This window comes from Girardinichthys multiradiatus, chromosome 22 (assembly GCF_021462225.1).
Source record: "Girardinichthys multiradiatus isolate DD_20200921_A chromosome 22, DD_fGirMul_XY1, whole genome shotgun sequence".
In the NCBI taxonomy this organism is placed as follows: Eukaryota; Metazoa; Chordata; class Actinopteri; order Cyprinodontiformes; family Goodeidae; genus Girardinichthys; species Girardinichthys multiradiatus.
In genome coordinates, this window is record NC_061814.1 from 19,435,132 (window position 1) to 19,450,796 (window position 15,665).

The following is a 15,665-nucleotide window of genomic DNA, read 5'->3' on the forward strand; positions in this document are numbered from 1 at the left end:
TTCCAGTTTGTTTCAGGGTAAAATTTAGGAATCTATTACTGACTTGGAGAGCTCTTCAATTCAATAATACTTTATTAATCCCAAAGAGAAATATTTTTTTGTTGTCCACAAAATGAAAGATGCTTACTTAGTTTTTTTGTTTGGCAAAAAATGTTTTCTCAGTCATATATATGAACTTGTATTTAACTATTGCAAACAAATGGTCAACAGAAGAGGGGTGCTGTTGAAATACCTGACAAATGGCTGTTAAATAGAATGAGCTGTAGGGAAAGACTGAAAGAAATTTTTGGTTTTAAAACCTGACCACAATGTAAGTAACCCAGAAAATAAAAAGAAGTTTTTAATGTACACTGGCTGAAATATAAAAAAAAAAACCTGTTATAAACTAAGCTTTAGAAGTCTAATCTCCTCTGGAACATGACAAACAAGAAGCCACATGATGCTGCTCTCCTCTCTTTTTGCAGCTGCAGTGATAACAATATTTCATTTATAAGAAATAAAATTAAAAAGTGCCCTTTTTCTGCATCTTGAATATGTTGCCTGAGCAACCATGGTTTACAGAGCCCCCAAATAAGCTTTGAACAGACTAATAAAAGCAGAATAAAAAAATTAAACTCAGTGACAGCTAGATTAGCTCCAGATTAGGTGCCTGTTTTAGGTATCTGCCCAAAAGCTTTATATTTACTGCTTAACATACCTTGGTGCAACTCATGCACCGCTAAAGCGGAGTTCAGTGAAGAAATAAGGCCACTTTAACATGATGCATTCTGATATTAGTCTAAAAATAATTGTTACAACCCGGCTCAAAGGCCACAACAAAAAGGGAAACACACCATGTATGACAGTTCTCAAATATAAATGTATGTGTTCCTGAATACTATCATCTTTGTAAACCAAGACATATGGTCAAAGGAAAAAATCAGTAACGAATGGGTTAAGACTACTCTATCGATCTGGTCAAAGATCAAGAAGACACTAAACCTCCCCAGTTCTGTATGTAGAGTGATACGAACTAATCATAACATTGAGTTCCTTCTTGCACCTGGATTACATAGCTGGGCTGAAAAAGGTTAAATTATGCTGGATCAAATGCCTGAGGATGGAAATCTAATATCTTTTCAGCAGCTCCAACAAACACGTGACTTATTCAAATATTTACAACTGAGGCACTATTTACATAAAAATAAGGAATGGAACTCTTAACAAAAGCCACCTTCTAACATGGAACAATTCTTCAACCCAATTATATAAGGGTAAGTACTAGATACATATCTCATATTTATAAAATATTACAAGAGGAACCTACAGAAGGCACAAAATATATCAGTGGAAAATGGGAACTAGAAATGACTGAGATAATTAGGGACGAGGACTGGGAACAGATGTTTCGGGAGGGCTATAAAATATCAAGCCTTCCAGCATTGAAATAATTCAAGTGGAAAATCAAAGTAAGGTTCTTTAGGACCCCTCTTCTCATATCTACCTTTACCTCAGATAAATGTTAAAGAGGCAGTGGAAGTTATACTCATATATGGCTGGATTGTCCAAAATTATCAAACTATTGGAAAGTTATAAAAAATAAAATTATTACATGCTTAGGCATTAACATTCCCTTAGAACCTTTTGTTTTTATACTCAGAATCATTCAGAATAGATTACATCAAACTGCTGGTTTTATCTCTACTTCTAATTGCTAAGAGAAAAGTCTCCGGGGCGAAGTAGCAGCTCCCCACAGTTTTTCAATGGAAGGACAAAATGAGGGAAGTATACTAAAAAGAGAAAATTACAGCAAAATTGCTGATGAAAATGTATATATTTATGGAAAAATGGTCCCCAATTGAAGCATACATTTTAAAGTCCAATTGAGCCTGTGTATATTGTGATTGTTATGCTGGCTAAAATACTCATAAATAACATTCTATTTATACAATGGACAAAGACTCATGAGTAGCTCTGTAAATATGCCTGTTCTATTTGTATTGTTCACTATACTTGGACTGTATGTAATGTGATGGGTACAGTTGATCTTGAACACACCTTCAATATCAACCCTAACATGCTTAGCTTAGGTTAAAACATGTTACTTCTGAGATTTACATGTCCCTTCAACAACTTTAAAGTGAGCATATACAGTAGGCCTACCTTGTAAACGTTTTCATTCCCACTTAAACTTTGTGATTTTTTTCATGTTCTAACCAAAACAATTTTCTGCATTTTTGTAAGATAAACCAATGTGAAGTAGTGCATAATTGTGAAGTCACTGTTTTATTTATTTTTTTTTTTTTTCACAGATTAAACAAAATACAACACATTGGTGAACAAACAGCATCAGGATAAGCAAGGAACATGGCAGACGGGTCACGGATAAATTTGTGAAGTTTAATGAAGAGTTAGTTTATAAAACAGTATCATAAGCTTTGAACATCTCATAGACCAATGCTAAATTCATCATCTGGAAATGTGGTGGGGATTGCTACTGCTACAACTGCTAACCTACCAGAGCATAAACCAATGTCCAGTGTCAGTCCTCAAGGAACAGTGTCTTGTGTATTTTAGATGATTCTATGGTTAAACTTACCTGAATCAAATGACTGGTCCCTTACCCAACCTCTACTGGAACTGGGGCACATATAAACATGCACGACACCTGCAGCTGAGAACTGGAGATGCAAACCCCTAGCATAAACTTACAGGCAAGGCAAGGAGAGCACCAGTCAGAGAAGAACTGCATAGAACCACAGCTCCTTTGGTGGGAGAATATGTTAACAGTTATTAGTCCTGCATTTCTCAAATCTGTCCTTTTTGAAAGACCATCCCCATAGTGACTCATGTTGGTGGCCGCATCATGTAGTTTACTTTACCAAATAAACTACAAAAACTTAGAAGAAAACTTAGAAGAAATTTAAGCTCTTCTTCCTGCTGTCTCGATCTTTTACCCACAGCTTTCCTTAAGAAAGCTTTGGCCGTAATAACATCTGATTTAACACAAATAATAAACACGTCCCTTTCATCAGGAGTTTTCCCCCAGGCCCTAAAAACAGCAATTATTAAACCTCTATTGAAAAAGAGCAATTTGGACAAGCTGCTACTACAGAACTACAGGCCTATATCAAACCTCCCCTTCATCAGTAAGATTGTTGAAAAAACTGTGTTTCAACAGTTAAACAACTTCCTAACAACGACCAACCGCTTCGATGTCTTCCAGTCAGGCTTCCTGCTCACCACAGTACAGAGACTGCTCTTGTCAAAGTGTTCAATGATATCCATATAAATGCAGACTGTGGAAGAACCACAGTGCTGGTATTATTGGAGACTAATGTCTCAGCAGGACCTTGAAAAACGAATTCATGCGTTCATCTTTAGTAGAATTGATTATTGCAACGGTGTCTTCACAGGCCTGCCTAAAAAGTCGATCAGACAGCTGCAGCTGATCTCCTCACTGGAACCAAGAAAGTAAAGCACATCACCCCAGAGTTACATTGGCTCCCTGTAACTCAGAGAATAGACTTTAAAATACTTTTGTTAGTCTATAAATCACTGAATGGCTTAGCACCAAAATACATTACAAACTTGTTGTCAGTGTATCAACCACCAAGACCTCTCAGGTCTTCTGCGTCAAATCTACTGTGCATACCCAGAACCAGAACCAAACATGGAGAAGCAGCTTTTAGTTCTTATGCTCCACTAATCTGGAATAAACTCCCAGAAAACTGTAAAAGTGCTGAAACCCTAAGTTGCTTTAAATCAAGATTATAAACTTATTTGTTTAGAGTGGCCTTTGACTGTGCTAAATAAACATTATTAGTTAAGTTTTCAGTCCAATTTTCCTTTCATTTTCTTATCCATCATTTTATTGTCTTTATTTTTTTTTTATTACCTCTTTTGTTTGATTTTCTGTATCATTGTAATGTTTTTCCTTACGTACAGCGCCTTGAGAGCCTTGTTGCTGAAAAGCACTACGGTATATAAATAAACTTGACTTGACATGCGGGGGGGATTCTTTTTTCTTCAGCAGAGACTGGGAAGCTGGGCAGAATTGATGGGATGATGAATGGAGCTAAATTGAGGGCAATCCTGGAATAACATCTGGTCCAAGCCACAACTGTGGAGACTGAGCCAGAGGTTCACTCTTCAACAGGACCACAGTGTGTAAGAATGGACCAGTGAAAGTCTGGAACTAAATTAAGCATCTGTAGCAAAACATAAAAATCTATCTCTACAGATGCTCTTTATCTAATCAGAAAAAACTAGAGCTCTTTTGCAAATCCATTGGATAAAAGTGTGCAAAGCTGCAAAGAGAAACACCTGCAGCTGTCAATTGCAGCAAAATGTGGTTCCAGAAGTTTTGACTCAGTGGGGATGAATTGAAATGTGTCACATTTTCCAGATTTTTCTAAAAACCATTCAACGTCTTCCCAATTATGCACTACTTTTGAGTTGGTCCATCACATATTGTCTCTGTAAAATAAGCTGAAGTTTGTGGTTGTAATGTGGCAAATTGTGAAGTTTAAGCGGTGTAAATACTCTTGCAGACAGGGAGTTGTGTGTTTCTTTGAACCTTTTAATGCACAGACTGAGGGGTACCAAACACTTCAGCTTTTTTTTAATCAGCTCTCCATTTTTCTGCAGTCGAGTGAAAACAGTCGCCATGATGTGATATCAAACATTGTATTAAAATAATGAGTTGACAAATATGTGACAGGAGAGATGTGCACCCTTGGATAAACAGTGTTAATTGGTGGCAAACAGTGATCAAACACATTCATTTACAAAGTTCAGCAGTTCACATGCACAACACTAACAACAGCTATGATTTGGATGGAAAAAAAAAAAAAAAAAAAAAAAACAATCCTCAGTGTGAGTGACTGATTATTGACCAAAATACCGACATACCTGTAATTCTACAGTGGAAATCCCTTCTGTTACAATTCTTCTCATTCATTTTCACATATATATCATTCATTTCTCTACCTATATTTACAGATCTGACCTATACGAACAATGTATATTTAAATTGTTTTAGCCCAAATTAAAAACATCTTACTAACTTTAAAGCTTTCAAAGTGCAAGACTCTTATGGCAGGGGTCGGGGACCAATGAATGTCGTCGTATCACATGTATTCACACCCCAAACCATGCTGGTACAGCGAGCTCACACCAAAACTTTTCACATGTATAAAAGTCTTCATAAGGTTTTCCAGCATAACAATAGAAACAAAACCTCACCATGTTAGGCCAAGCAAAAGGAGCCATATTTCAGAGAGCAATATGAAGCAGTTTAAGCGCACAAAAGGAAATGGTGGTTTCTCTAAAGAGAATAATGCCACAGGATGCTCAGACTGAGAATTATCCCAGAAAAAAATGCTCTCCTGTTTCAAGAAATCCCATTGTAATATAAGCTGCCGTTTAAGTCAAATTAATGTCAAACCATGTTTCATGTAATTTTAGCTCTAATCTGCAGCCAATTTCTTCCCCTGCATCCACCTTTAATCCCGGCAAACATTACAACCCGAACAGAGCCCTGAACAGCAGCCAAGTCTGTACTCACTGCCTGGCAACGCTGGAGCACTCAGATATTTCCTGCCCTCCAAAACTCTGTTATACTTCGCTTTGATGCAGGAGAAAATTACTCCTCCCAAAAGGGGTGGGGTTTAATGTTTTGTTGGAATCAATTTATTGATGTAATTAATGAAGGAAAAAAAATGTACGTCATGAATAAGAAGAGTCTAGAAAGTAAAATCAGGCAGTTATCCCTTATTTTGATTAATCAGATACCATCCTAAAAGAAAACACACTGCTTTGCTAAATTATTCATACCACTTGAACCTTTAGACGTTTTGTCACATTACAACCCAAAATGCCAAACTATTTTACTGGGATTTTCTTGCAATAGACCAACACAATGTAGTATGTAACCGGGAAGCAGAAGGAAAAGGATGCAAGGTTTTTAATTAAAAAAATCTAAATGCAGATTACAGAGGGAATAATTTTTGGAGTATGGTTTTGCAAAGACAGAAAATCTTTGCCACTTCTCTGCAAAAATAGCTCAAGCTCAGTTGGACTGGATGGAGAGCATCTGTGAGTAGCAATTTCTAAGTCATCCCACAGACTCTCAGTTGGACTTTGGCAGGAATATGCTCAGTTTTCAATCGTTCCGTTGTATCTCAGCTTTGCTGGAAGGTCGACCCACGTGCCTGTCTCAAGGCCTTTGCAGGTTTTCTTCCAGGACTATTCTGTATTTTCCTCCGTTCACCTTCCCATCAACTCTGACAAGCTTTCTTTGTCCCTACTGAAGAAATGCATCCACACAGCATGTTGCTGCCACCACCATGTTTTTACAGTGGGTATGATAACTTTAGAAAGGTCTTCAAGATGCTTTTTGATCACCTGTGTCATCTAAGAAACATGACTAACTGTGGAAAAGTTCAAGTAACATACAATACAAAGCACTGTTCGGATGTATCATTTTTTGCCGTTAAAGATACTAAAAAAGAAAAAGTTCAGAGGGAACTTTATGGCTTTATTGTCTGGACTTTTTTGATGTGGGCAGTTGTGATGAAGGGATGGACACAGTGCTGTATGAAGCATCACTTTTTACTGACAATGCACCTCTAGCAAACATGGTGCGCAGCAGCACGAAGTCCAAGGTGTCGCACATTTCCATCCTCAGGTTCAACATCAGACATACAAGTGGCAGTTCTACTTACTGAACACATACACACACAATTTTTTCACAGCTCGCCTGGAGCTACAATCTTTTTCACACTTAAACATCAAACATCACAATCTACATTCTCGATGCATGCAGTGTGTTGTGTTTACTCTGATTGTGTTACAAGGTGCCAGGTGTGTTGTTTTTTTAAATAGTATTTTAAATATATTTTCAGTTTTATTTAGGTTTATTAAATTGTTAGATAGTTTAACTCTTTGATATAGCTAAAGATTTTAAGGTGACATCATTTATGAGTGAAATCCTCCTCCTTTCGTTGTTTCTTGCTTCATCTTTGCTTCTGCTGACACATAAGCGACTGATACCTGCTGACACAGATATGTGTGGTTAACAGTAGCAGCTGAGGCAGGGGAACTGTCCCAGGTGGCTCTTAATAATGTATACAGTGCAGTTGTGTGTTAGTGAATATTTACAGGGGCAGAAATGAACAACTACAGGAAGACAGACAGTAGCTTGGCACATTGACACAGACCCAGAAGGTCTGCACAACCAAGTGGAAATTAACATGTGGGAGAGATTGTATTTCTGTCTTCATCCTCCTCCTCCTCTTTCTTCTCACTGTGTGGGGGAGCAGTCGTCCACGTCCAGCAGCTCTCTGACCAGTCTCTCTCCGAACTGCGCTCGGCTGTAGCGCTTGACGGCGTAGGCGTCGGACATCTTGTAGAGTATGTACGCGTTGTTGATGGCGATGCTGATGCTCAACCAGAACACCTGCTGCCAGGTCTTGTTGGGCTTATGGAAGATAAAATATCTATAACACAGAGAAACAGGAAAAAAACAAAACACAAATGTTTACCACAAAACTGAAAAATAACAGATAAAATTAACTGCATCTAAATACATTGTTTTATTGCCTTTGTTTGTATATCCTGCCATGAATGGCAGTGTTTTCCAAAACACCTGTTAGACAGATTTAAACATGAATAAAGAATGTGTGTCATTTTTGATGCACTATCAAACTGAATAGTTTGTGTAAACTGGAATCAATAGTGGGGAATTCACAATGTTCTGCAGTATCAGGACAGGACATGTTAATTTTTTCTGACCTCACAATCCTGTTTTACTCCTTTTTATATTATAGGAGCAAATGATCATCTGTGAATAGAATTCAAATGCTCTATGAGGGCCTCTATATGGGCAGATAACTTTTAGCTGAATGAATCAGACAGAAAGTGATGACATTATTTTCACTTTCAATTTCAAGCATCTAGCATCCTGAGGTGAGTGAGCCGTCCGTATAGTATAGCATGAGATTAAGTAATATAATTGGGTCATGGCCGCGATATTTGAGTTGCATTTGTGTTAATTTTTTGAATGCATGATGTTTGAGACCTGTGGTGCTCACGCAGCAGTATTTTTGGATATACACACACACATATATATATATATATATATATAGGTCCTTCTCAAAATATTAGATGAAAATTTAACATTAATATATATTAGATTCATTGCACACTAACTGAAATATTTCAGGTCTTTTATTGTCTTAATACAGATGATTTTGGCATACAGCTCATGAAAACCCGATTCCAGACCTTGGGGGACCTGCGGAAGCAGTGGACTGAGTCTGGAGTAGAAACATCCAGAGCCACCGTGCACAGGCGTGTGCAGGAAATGGGCTACAGGTGCCGCATTCCCCAGGTCAAGCCACTTTTGAACCAGAAACAGCGGCAGAAGCGCCTGACCTGGGCTACAGAGAAGCAGCACTGGACTGTTGCTCAGTGGTCCAAAGTACTTTTTTCGGATGGAAGCAAATTCTGCATGAGTCTGAGGTGCCAGAGTCTGGAGGAAGACTGGGGAGAAGGAAATGCCAAAATGCCAGAAGTCCAGTGTCAAGTACCCACAGTCAGTGATGGTCTGGGGTGCCGTGTCAGCTGCTGGTGTTGGTCCACTGTGTTTTATCAAGGGCAGGGTCAATGCAGCTAGCTATCAGGAGATTTTGGAGCACTTCATGCTTCCATCTGCTGAAAAGCTTTATGGAGATGAAGATTTCATTTTTCAGCACGACCTGGCACCTGCTCACAGTGCCAATACCACTGGTAAATGGTTTACTGACCATGGTATCACTGTGCTCAATTGGCCTGCCAACTCTCCTGACCTGAACCCCATAGAGAATCTGTGGGATATTGTGAAGAGAACGTTGAGAGACTCAAGACCCAACATTCTGGATGAGCTAAAGGCCGCTATCGAAGCATCCTGGGCCTCCATAAGACCTCAGCAGTGCCACAGGCTGATTGCCTCCATGCCACGCCGCATTGAAGCAGTCATTTCTGCCAAAGGATTCCCGACCAAGTATTGAGTGCATAACTGTACATGATTATTTGAAGGTTGACGTTTTTTGTATTAAAAACACTTTTCTTTTATTGGTCGGATGAAATATGCTAATTTTGTGAGAGAGGAATTTTGGGTTTTCATGAGCTGTATGCCAAAATCATCCGTATTAAGACAATAAAAGACCTGAAATATTTCAGTTAGTGTGCAATGAATCTAAAATATATGAATGTTAAATTTTCATCATGACATTATGGAAAATAATGAACTTTATCACAATATGCTAATATTTTGAGAAGGACCTGTATATATATATATTATATAATAAAATAAATAAGCTACAGTGTCAAATGCCTCGTAAGGCCATGTGGGAGAGTTATTTTTCTATATCCTCATACCACTAACAATGAAGGACAGATACAAAGGAAAATGAGAACACCATTAGGTCTGTGCATACTTGCTATACTTGTCGTCGTATTTGCAGATGTAGCTGAGGTGCGCCGCAAAGGCCTCGACGGCAAGGGGGCATGGAATTTCTCCACTTTTCCTCTTAATAATCATACCTGCCAAAAAACACAAAGATGATGACTCTCAGCCAGAGAGTCTCCAGAAAAGAGAACAGCTACAGTTTATTGCTTGCATTGTAAATGTGAGTATAGAGAAGGAGGGACTGAGAAAGAAATAAATTCATATAAACATACCTGCCTGCATATCTGCATTAACACACAACCACTGAAATTTAAAAGAGGTTCTATAACTTTTAACACAATCAATTTTGATGCCGTTTCAAAAGAAATGAGAGGATTGGAAGCTATTTTGTCTTTAATGCCAGATTACAAAAAGTCCCACACAGACACCCACACATACACACAGGCCAAAGAAAATTAACGCTGGATAGTAAATGTTTAAATGATCTGGGGCCTCACTTCCACACTCCTCCTCCATTACAGTGCACAAACACGGCTAGATTTATAACTTCACAAAAAACAGTGGATTAGGCAGTATGAGGGTGTTTCCCTCCTAAAAAAGGATTATTGGGGATTAAAAGCTCTCATTGTTTCTCAATATCAGGAATGCTTGATATTGAGCAATTATCTACTGATGGCAAGCTCACATCACAGAATAACACTAAATCTTATTTTAACTAAAAATGGCAAATATAACTTCAACTTCGAGTTGTAGAAAAATTCACTTTGAAGAGGATATTTTTTTTATTTACCTTGTTTTGTTGGTGAGTAAGCATTGGTAAGAAACCTGAAGTGTCCCTTATTGTACCAGCTGATCAGGGACATGCTGCCTTTCATCATCACACGTGACTGGCCGCGCTGCGCCGGCGTGGAGCTGCAGACCAGCATGCTTTGTGGCAAACCTGTACAGTCGCTCTTCCTGGTGCTCAGTAAGCCACAGCAGTGGATATCTGAACAGACAGACAAATAAATATTAAAAAAGAGGTTTAGCTTAACCTCCAGATTATCCAACTCATATAAATGTGCATATTTGAAAACAGAACTTTAAAATGATTAGTAGAACATCTGATTTGTTGATCCAAAAATACCAAGCTTGTTTTTTATACAATGAGTGACACCTAATTTCAAAGTTCCTTGCTAAATCCTTCCTCATCTTTCCTTTTGAACTTTGTTATGTGATAGATAACTGTTAAGTGAAAGAAATATGATACATGGTTTTAACACGTTTTTACAGATTAAGATGTGGTATACATTTATGTTTGGCCCCATTTACCTTAATAACTAATCTGTGTGTCATTTAATTTCAGTATATTTCCAGGTGTTTTGTGAAGGCCTCAGAAGTTTGTTAGAGAACATCAGTGAACAAATGGTGGCATAAGACCAAAGACTGGGGCACCTTCCAGTCAGACGACGACTCTAAACAATAAACATACAGCTAGAGACACAATGTAAGGGTTTAGATTAAAGATTATTCATGTGTTGAAGTGGCCTAGTCTAAGTGCAGATCTAAATACAGCAAAAAATCTATGGTTAGATTTGAAATCTAATCTTTACAGAAACTCTCCATGCCATCTGATTGAGCTGCAGCTCTTTTGCATAGAAAAAAAAAAAAAGGTAAAACCCTCCAGTCTCTGGAAGATGTTAGATACTCCAGAAGACTTTAGCTAAGGCTTTAGTAGCACCTTCTTTTAAGTACTGACTCAGTGCCACATTGTTCAGATTTAGATAAAAAAAAAAACATATATCATGTTCCTTTCATCAGAAACTTGTTGGTATTTTTCAATAAATCCCAAGAAAATGTGCAGATATTTGAGTCACAAAATGTGTAAAAGATCAAGGATACTTTTATATGGCACTGTATTTCTTGGCTGGTCTCTCAGGGTTACTTTGCAATAGCAGAAATTTGATTAACACAAACTAAATTCAATGGTATTAACCAAAAAGAAAGGGCACATTGAGGACAATTCATGTGGCTTTCATGCTGCCTCCCTTTAGTTATGGAACAAAAAACCTGCAGACATGTTTTAGCTGTTCATCTCTCTCATCAATGCAACCATTGAATCACTGTATTTCTTCCTCGATGAGCAGGGGCAAAGCAAGCATTTGGTTGAGCGCTGCTGATGACTTAATTCAGAAAACAGCTTGTGTCTATGTTCATGAGTGCTGCAGAATAACACAGAGCAATTAAGTCTGCAAATTAAACATGCAAGATAAAATTGAGAGAGGAAAATGTTGGACAATGTGTTCGAACAGCCATTTATTGTGGGGGAGTGAGATGTTTAGAGCTGATGGCACAATGTTGATCATATCGCTGGTCTTTTAGTCCTCATGGTGCAGGGAAACTCAAGCTCCAGATAACTCAAGAGTTTTGTTTAGAATAGCTTTGATTAAACACAGAGTGAAAGTACAAAAACTTGTCTTGAATAAAGTAGCGGTGTCAGGTGAGAGAAAAGAGAGGCTCTTTATATTATTGCTTGGTTCAGTCCCATTTGTCTAAGTCTCCATCTGTGCTTTTGCAAAGCATCTACACTAAAAATATGTCATTTGTATGGAAAGAAGAGTTTAAAGGATTGATTAGTAGGCCTGTTATTTTATTTATGGTAAAACAAAAGCCACACTCTGCATAGTCTGGGATAAAGTCCTAATTAAACCATAAACCTATTTTCACTGTTGGAATATGTGACTGTAGTGTTACACCAGTTAATCAAATCAGGTTCAACCAATTTTCCCTTGATTGGCCCTGATCTCTGTGGAAAAACTGGATCTTTTTTCTTTTTCATGAAATGCATCAAAAGTAAGAACTTTTACCACATTCAGTCTATTGACCAGCCACATGTACTTGTGAGGGACATTTGGTTTTATTGTATAAGTGGAGATAATCTTGCAATTCCTTCGTTTTTTTGCCGGGGTCCAAAGTACTACTTCTACATGGGAACCCACAGCCCTTTTTGTCCCCTTTCATGCGTTACAGTAAAATCAGAATAGAAGAAAACTGGAAACCAGTAGTGGCGATGTACTGCCTGATCAGTGCATCCTTATTAGACTGTTATTACAATCTAACAAACAGTATGTGTCGAGCGGAGCAGGGAAAGAGATAATCCTGATTAGATGCATGCTTATTAACTGCAGCTTCTCCTTCAATGAAAACATTTTGCACTCTTCAAAGTAAAGATTTGGAAACAAGGAGAAAAGGAGAGTCTTTCTAGGTTTAGTTTGCAAAAAATAACATTTCAAGGAAAAAACATTTCAGGGCTTAAAGGTTGGACCTGAACACTCATTGCAGTCATAACAATTTTCTTGCATGATGGGCAAAGGCTGCAATATACGGACAATTCAAGCTGTAAAACCCGTGATCTTTTATGCTGTGTTCTTATCCTTTGCACAGCAACTAGACAACACTGTCACGTCATCAAACCTACTTTAAAAATAAATGAACGAATCAAAGTTGTTAAAACGAAAAAGTGGATAAGATGAGCTGCGAGATTACAATCTGCGCTCCAAAGACAGAAGAAGGCGGCTGCTACTTTATTGGGCTCGTGTACCCTGCTTGCTGAATTCAGTGAAGAGGCCGAGGCTCGTGATGGACGGCCCGGTGAAGATGATGGTGTTCTTGCCGGAGATGTTCTGACAGAGCTGCTTGGCCACGAGGCTGTGGAGCTGTGGCTTGTTCTTCAAGGTGGCCAGTCCATCTGTGCCCTGTCCCTCCTTCAGATGGACGGAGATCTGCATAGTGTGGTGGAACCAGACAGAACATGAGGTACAGAACGACTAAACATTGTTGACAGAACCTATGGTTCTGTCACATTTGTTTATGGGGGCCAATTATTGCTGCATTGGGGATTAAATACAAAAAAACTGTTCTTTCTTGACATGAGAGTGAATAAATGTAATCAGGTTAAAGACTGAATTTGTTCAGACTTTTTTAGTGCAAGATTATGCAATTACAATGTAAGATGTATTTAGAAGACTTTTAAAACATCTTTATCAGGGATGCACATAAATGTAGAGGAGCCTTCATTTACCTACTTGGTAAATATAGGACTTATTATTATCAATAATTGATAAATATTTTTGAAACTGTACAGAAGAACCAAAAGGTTGTGTATTCAGTGTGATTCATAATTACCTCTTAATAAAGTTATAGTTACACATTAATAAGCATCCAGATGCGCAATAAAGGTTGAGACTGATATGTTTATTTATTTAAAGCAAAATTTTGGTTTTAATATTCATTAAAATATTATTAAAAGTCTGAAAAAAAAATCAATATCTTAGAATTTATGCTTCCTCTGGAAATTTTAATTTTTGTCATTTTATGCAGGTAAAAGTGTTTAGATTCACTGTTTCTTACATTAAATCTCTACATCTCAAAATAAATATTATAAACTTGAAATTATGATCACTTAGGAAAAACAGTTTGCAAACTGCACTGGGTTAAATGGCATTCATCTCATTATCTCACTTATAACATTAGCTATGTAGCCATTAGAGTGGGGAGTCCATTCATCTGTGAGATGGTTTGTAAACATGCTGGGCTAGTCTTACGTGGTGCACAGACTAATGCAGTCCGATTGATTCCAAAAAATATTTTATCTATACTTTTTTCGGTCTTCTGTCCCTTGACAGACCTGATCCAGACGAAAAATACATCAGTGGAGCCAGCAAACTGGCAAAGGAGGAGCTGCTGCCAGATGGCTGCAGTCAGCGTGAGTGCTAATGGGTTTTCCCTAAAATGGATGGGGTAATAGAATGTGGCTTCAGCATATAAAGCACAGCGTATACAACATTTTATAATTTTTTTATTGGAATGTAAATGTGGCATTATAAGAAATCTATTAATAAATAATAAAAAATGGTTTGGTTTGCTGTCGTGTCTCTTTGAACTATTGCAACTCTGGCATGTTACCAGGTTAAATGAGGAGAGTTTATAGATAAATTGCTTAATGTAATCTATTTATGGATATGTGTAGTAAAAGGTCTTACATTTATCATGTTGTATGGTTGTACTTGTCTAACTGCTCCGTTGTTTTTGTTCTAGATGTACTTGGAAAGGTCATTCTCAAATTAAAGTTCTTGGCAGTGTTTATTTAGTGAGAGACCTACTGATAAAAGATTATTTGCATGGCTTTACTACACTTTGGTGGAGGTATCAGGTTATTGTCTCTGAAGCTGTGTTCACCCATGAGATGGTGTTTCCATCTCATGGATGATTAGTCTTGCTCTCATATTTCAGGTCTTCATCTGGAGATAAAGTCTTTATGCTCTCACACCCCATGTTTTAGGAGTTGGCGTTATTAGTTTTATAGAGCAGTGTTTTTCTAAGTGATATGGTGCACTCAAATTTAACCTTTAACCTACAACAAGAACTTTTCTCCAGGTCACTTCAAAGTGTCCCTGCCAGACCACAGGTCTAGTCAAAACAACATCTTACTCCACGCAGTTGGTCTCCAAAATATGATAAGCGATTTAGACCAAAATATTTTATTACAATACTTTGTGGTATTTATTACGGTAACTATAAAATGGGGTATAATGACTTTTCCAAGTTCTTACAGTTTTTATAGAGACAGAGCCTCAGAGCTGCACTAAAACAAATACTGTTCTTAAAATAGAACTTGCCCATTGTTTAGAAAGTACTTCATTGCACCCCTTACAACACTGACTGATTTTACTTACTTTAGTTTACTTTACTTTAGTTTGCCAACTTGAAAATTTAGGAAGCTTTAAAATGATCTATAGGTGGTCAGAATTTTACATATCATTGATGGTGTTAAGTCTTGAATGTGTATGTTGCATTTGGTCTTTGTCAGTCTAAAGAACGTGTTTTAGAAAAAAATTGTAAGAATCCTTTTGATTTTTGTCTGTCTAATGTTACATAGTGTAGTGCTCTTGTTACTCCCAAGTCTGGGTCTGATTGGTTGATCTGGCCCCTATAATGTCTCCTTCCCAGGAAGCTTGAGCTGAGGGGTGACACATACTTTCATTAAAAAGTAACAGGCTCACTAATATGTTTTTTGGGAGAAGAGGTTGACTATAGTCTAATCCACAGGATGAGCTGCTGCAGCAGAGCAGGTGGACACCTTCATGTGAGGATATCCCACAAAGTGAGACATGACTTGTTCTGCAAGGTATGGGATTGTTGCTCCCACAACTCCCAAAACCAACAGGTGAGTATTTTATTTACACATTAGGCT

At 37.7% G+C, this 15,665-nt stretch overlaps 1 protein-coding gene across 1 annotated transcript in view; it reads right to left on the bottom strand.

Annotated features, from left to right (window-relative positions):
• Positions 1-4,540: 4,540 nt before the first annotated feature.
• Positions 4,541-15,665, bottom strand: part of pgbd5 (piggyBac transposable element derived 5) — a 32,087-nt gene continuing 20,962 nt past the window's right edge. Inside the window, exons 4-7 of the mRNA XM_047352411.1 lie at positions 13,014-13,194; positions 10,224-10,421; positions 9,462-9,567; positions 4,541-7,481 (exon numbers count right to left, since the gene is read on the bottom strand). Of these exons, the coding sequence (XP_047208367.1) occupies positions 7,286-7,481; positions 9,462-9,567; positions 10,224-10,421; positions 13,014-13,194 (681 nt within the window). The 3' untranslated portion in view covers positions 4,541-7,285. The remainder of the gene's footprint in view (positions 7,482-9,461; positions 9,568-10,223; positions 10,422-13,013; positions 13,195-15,665) is intronic.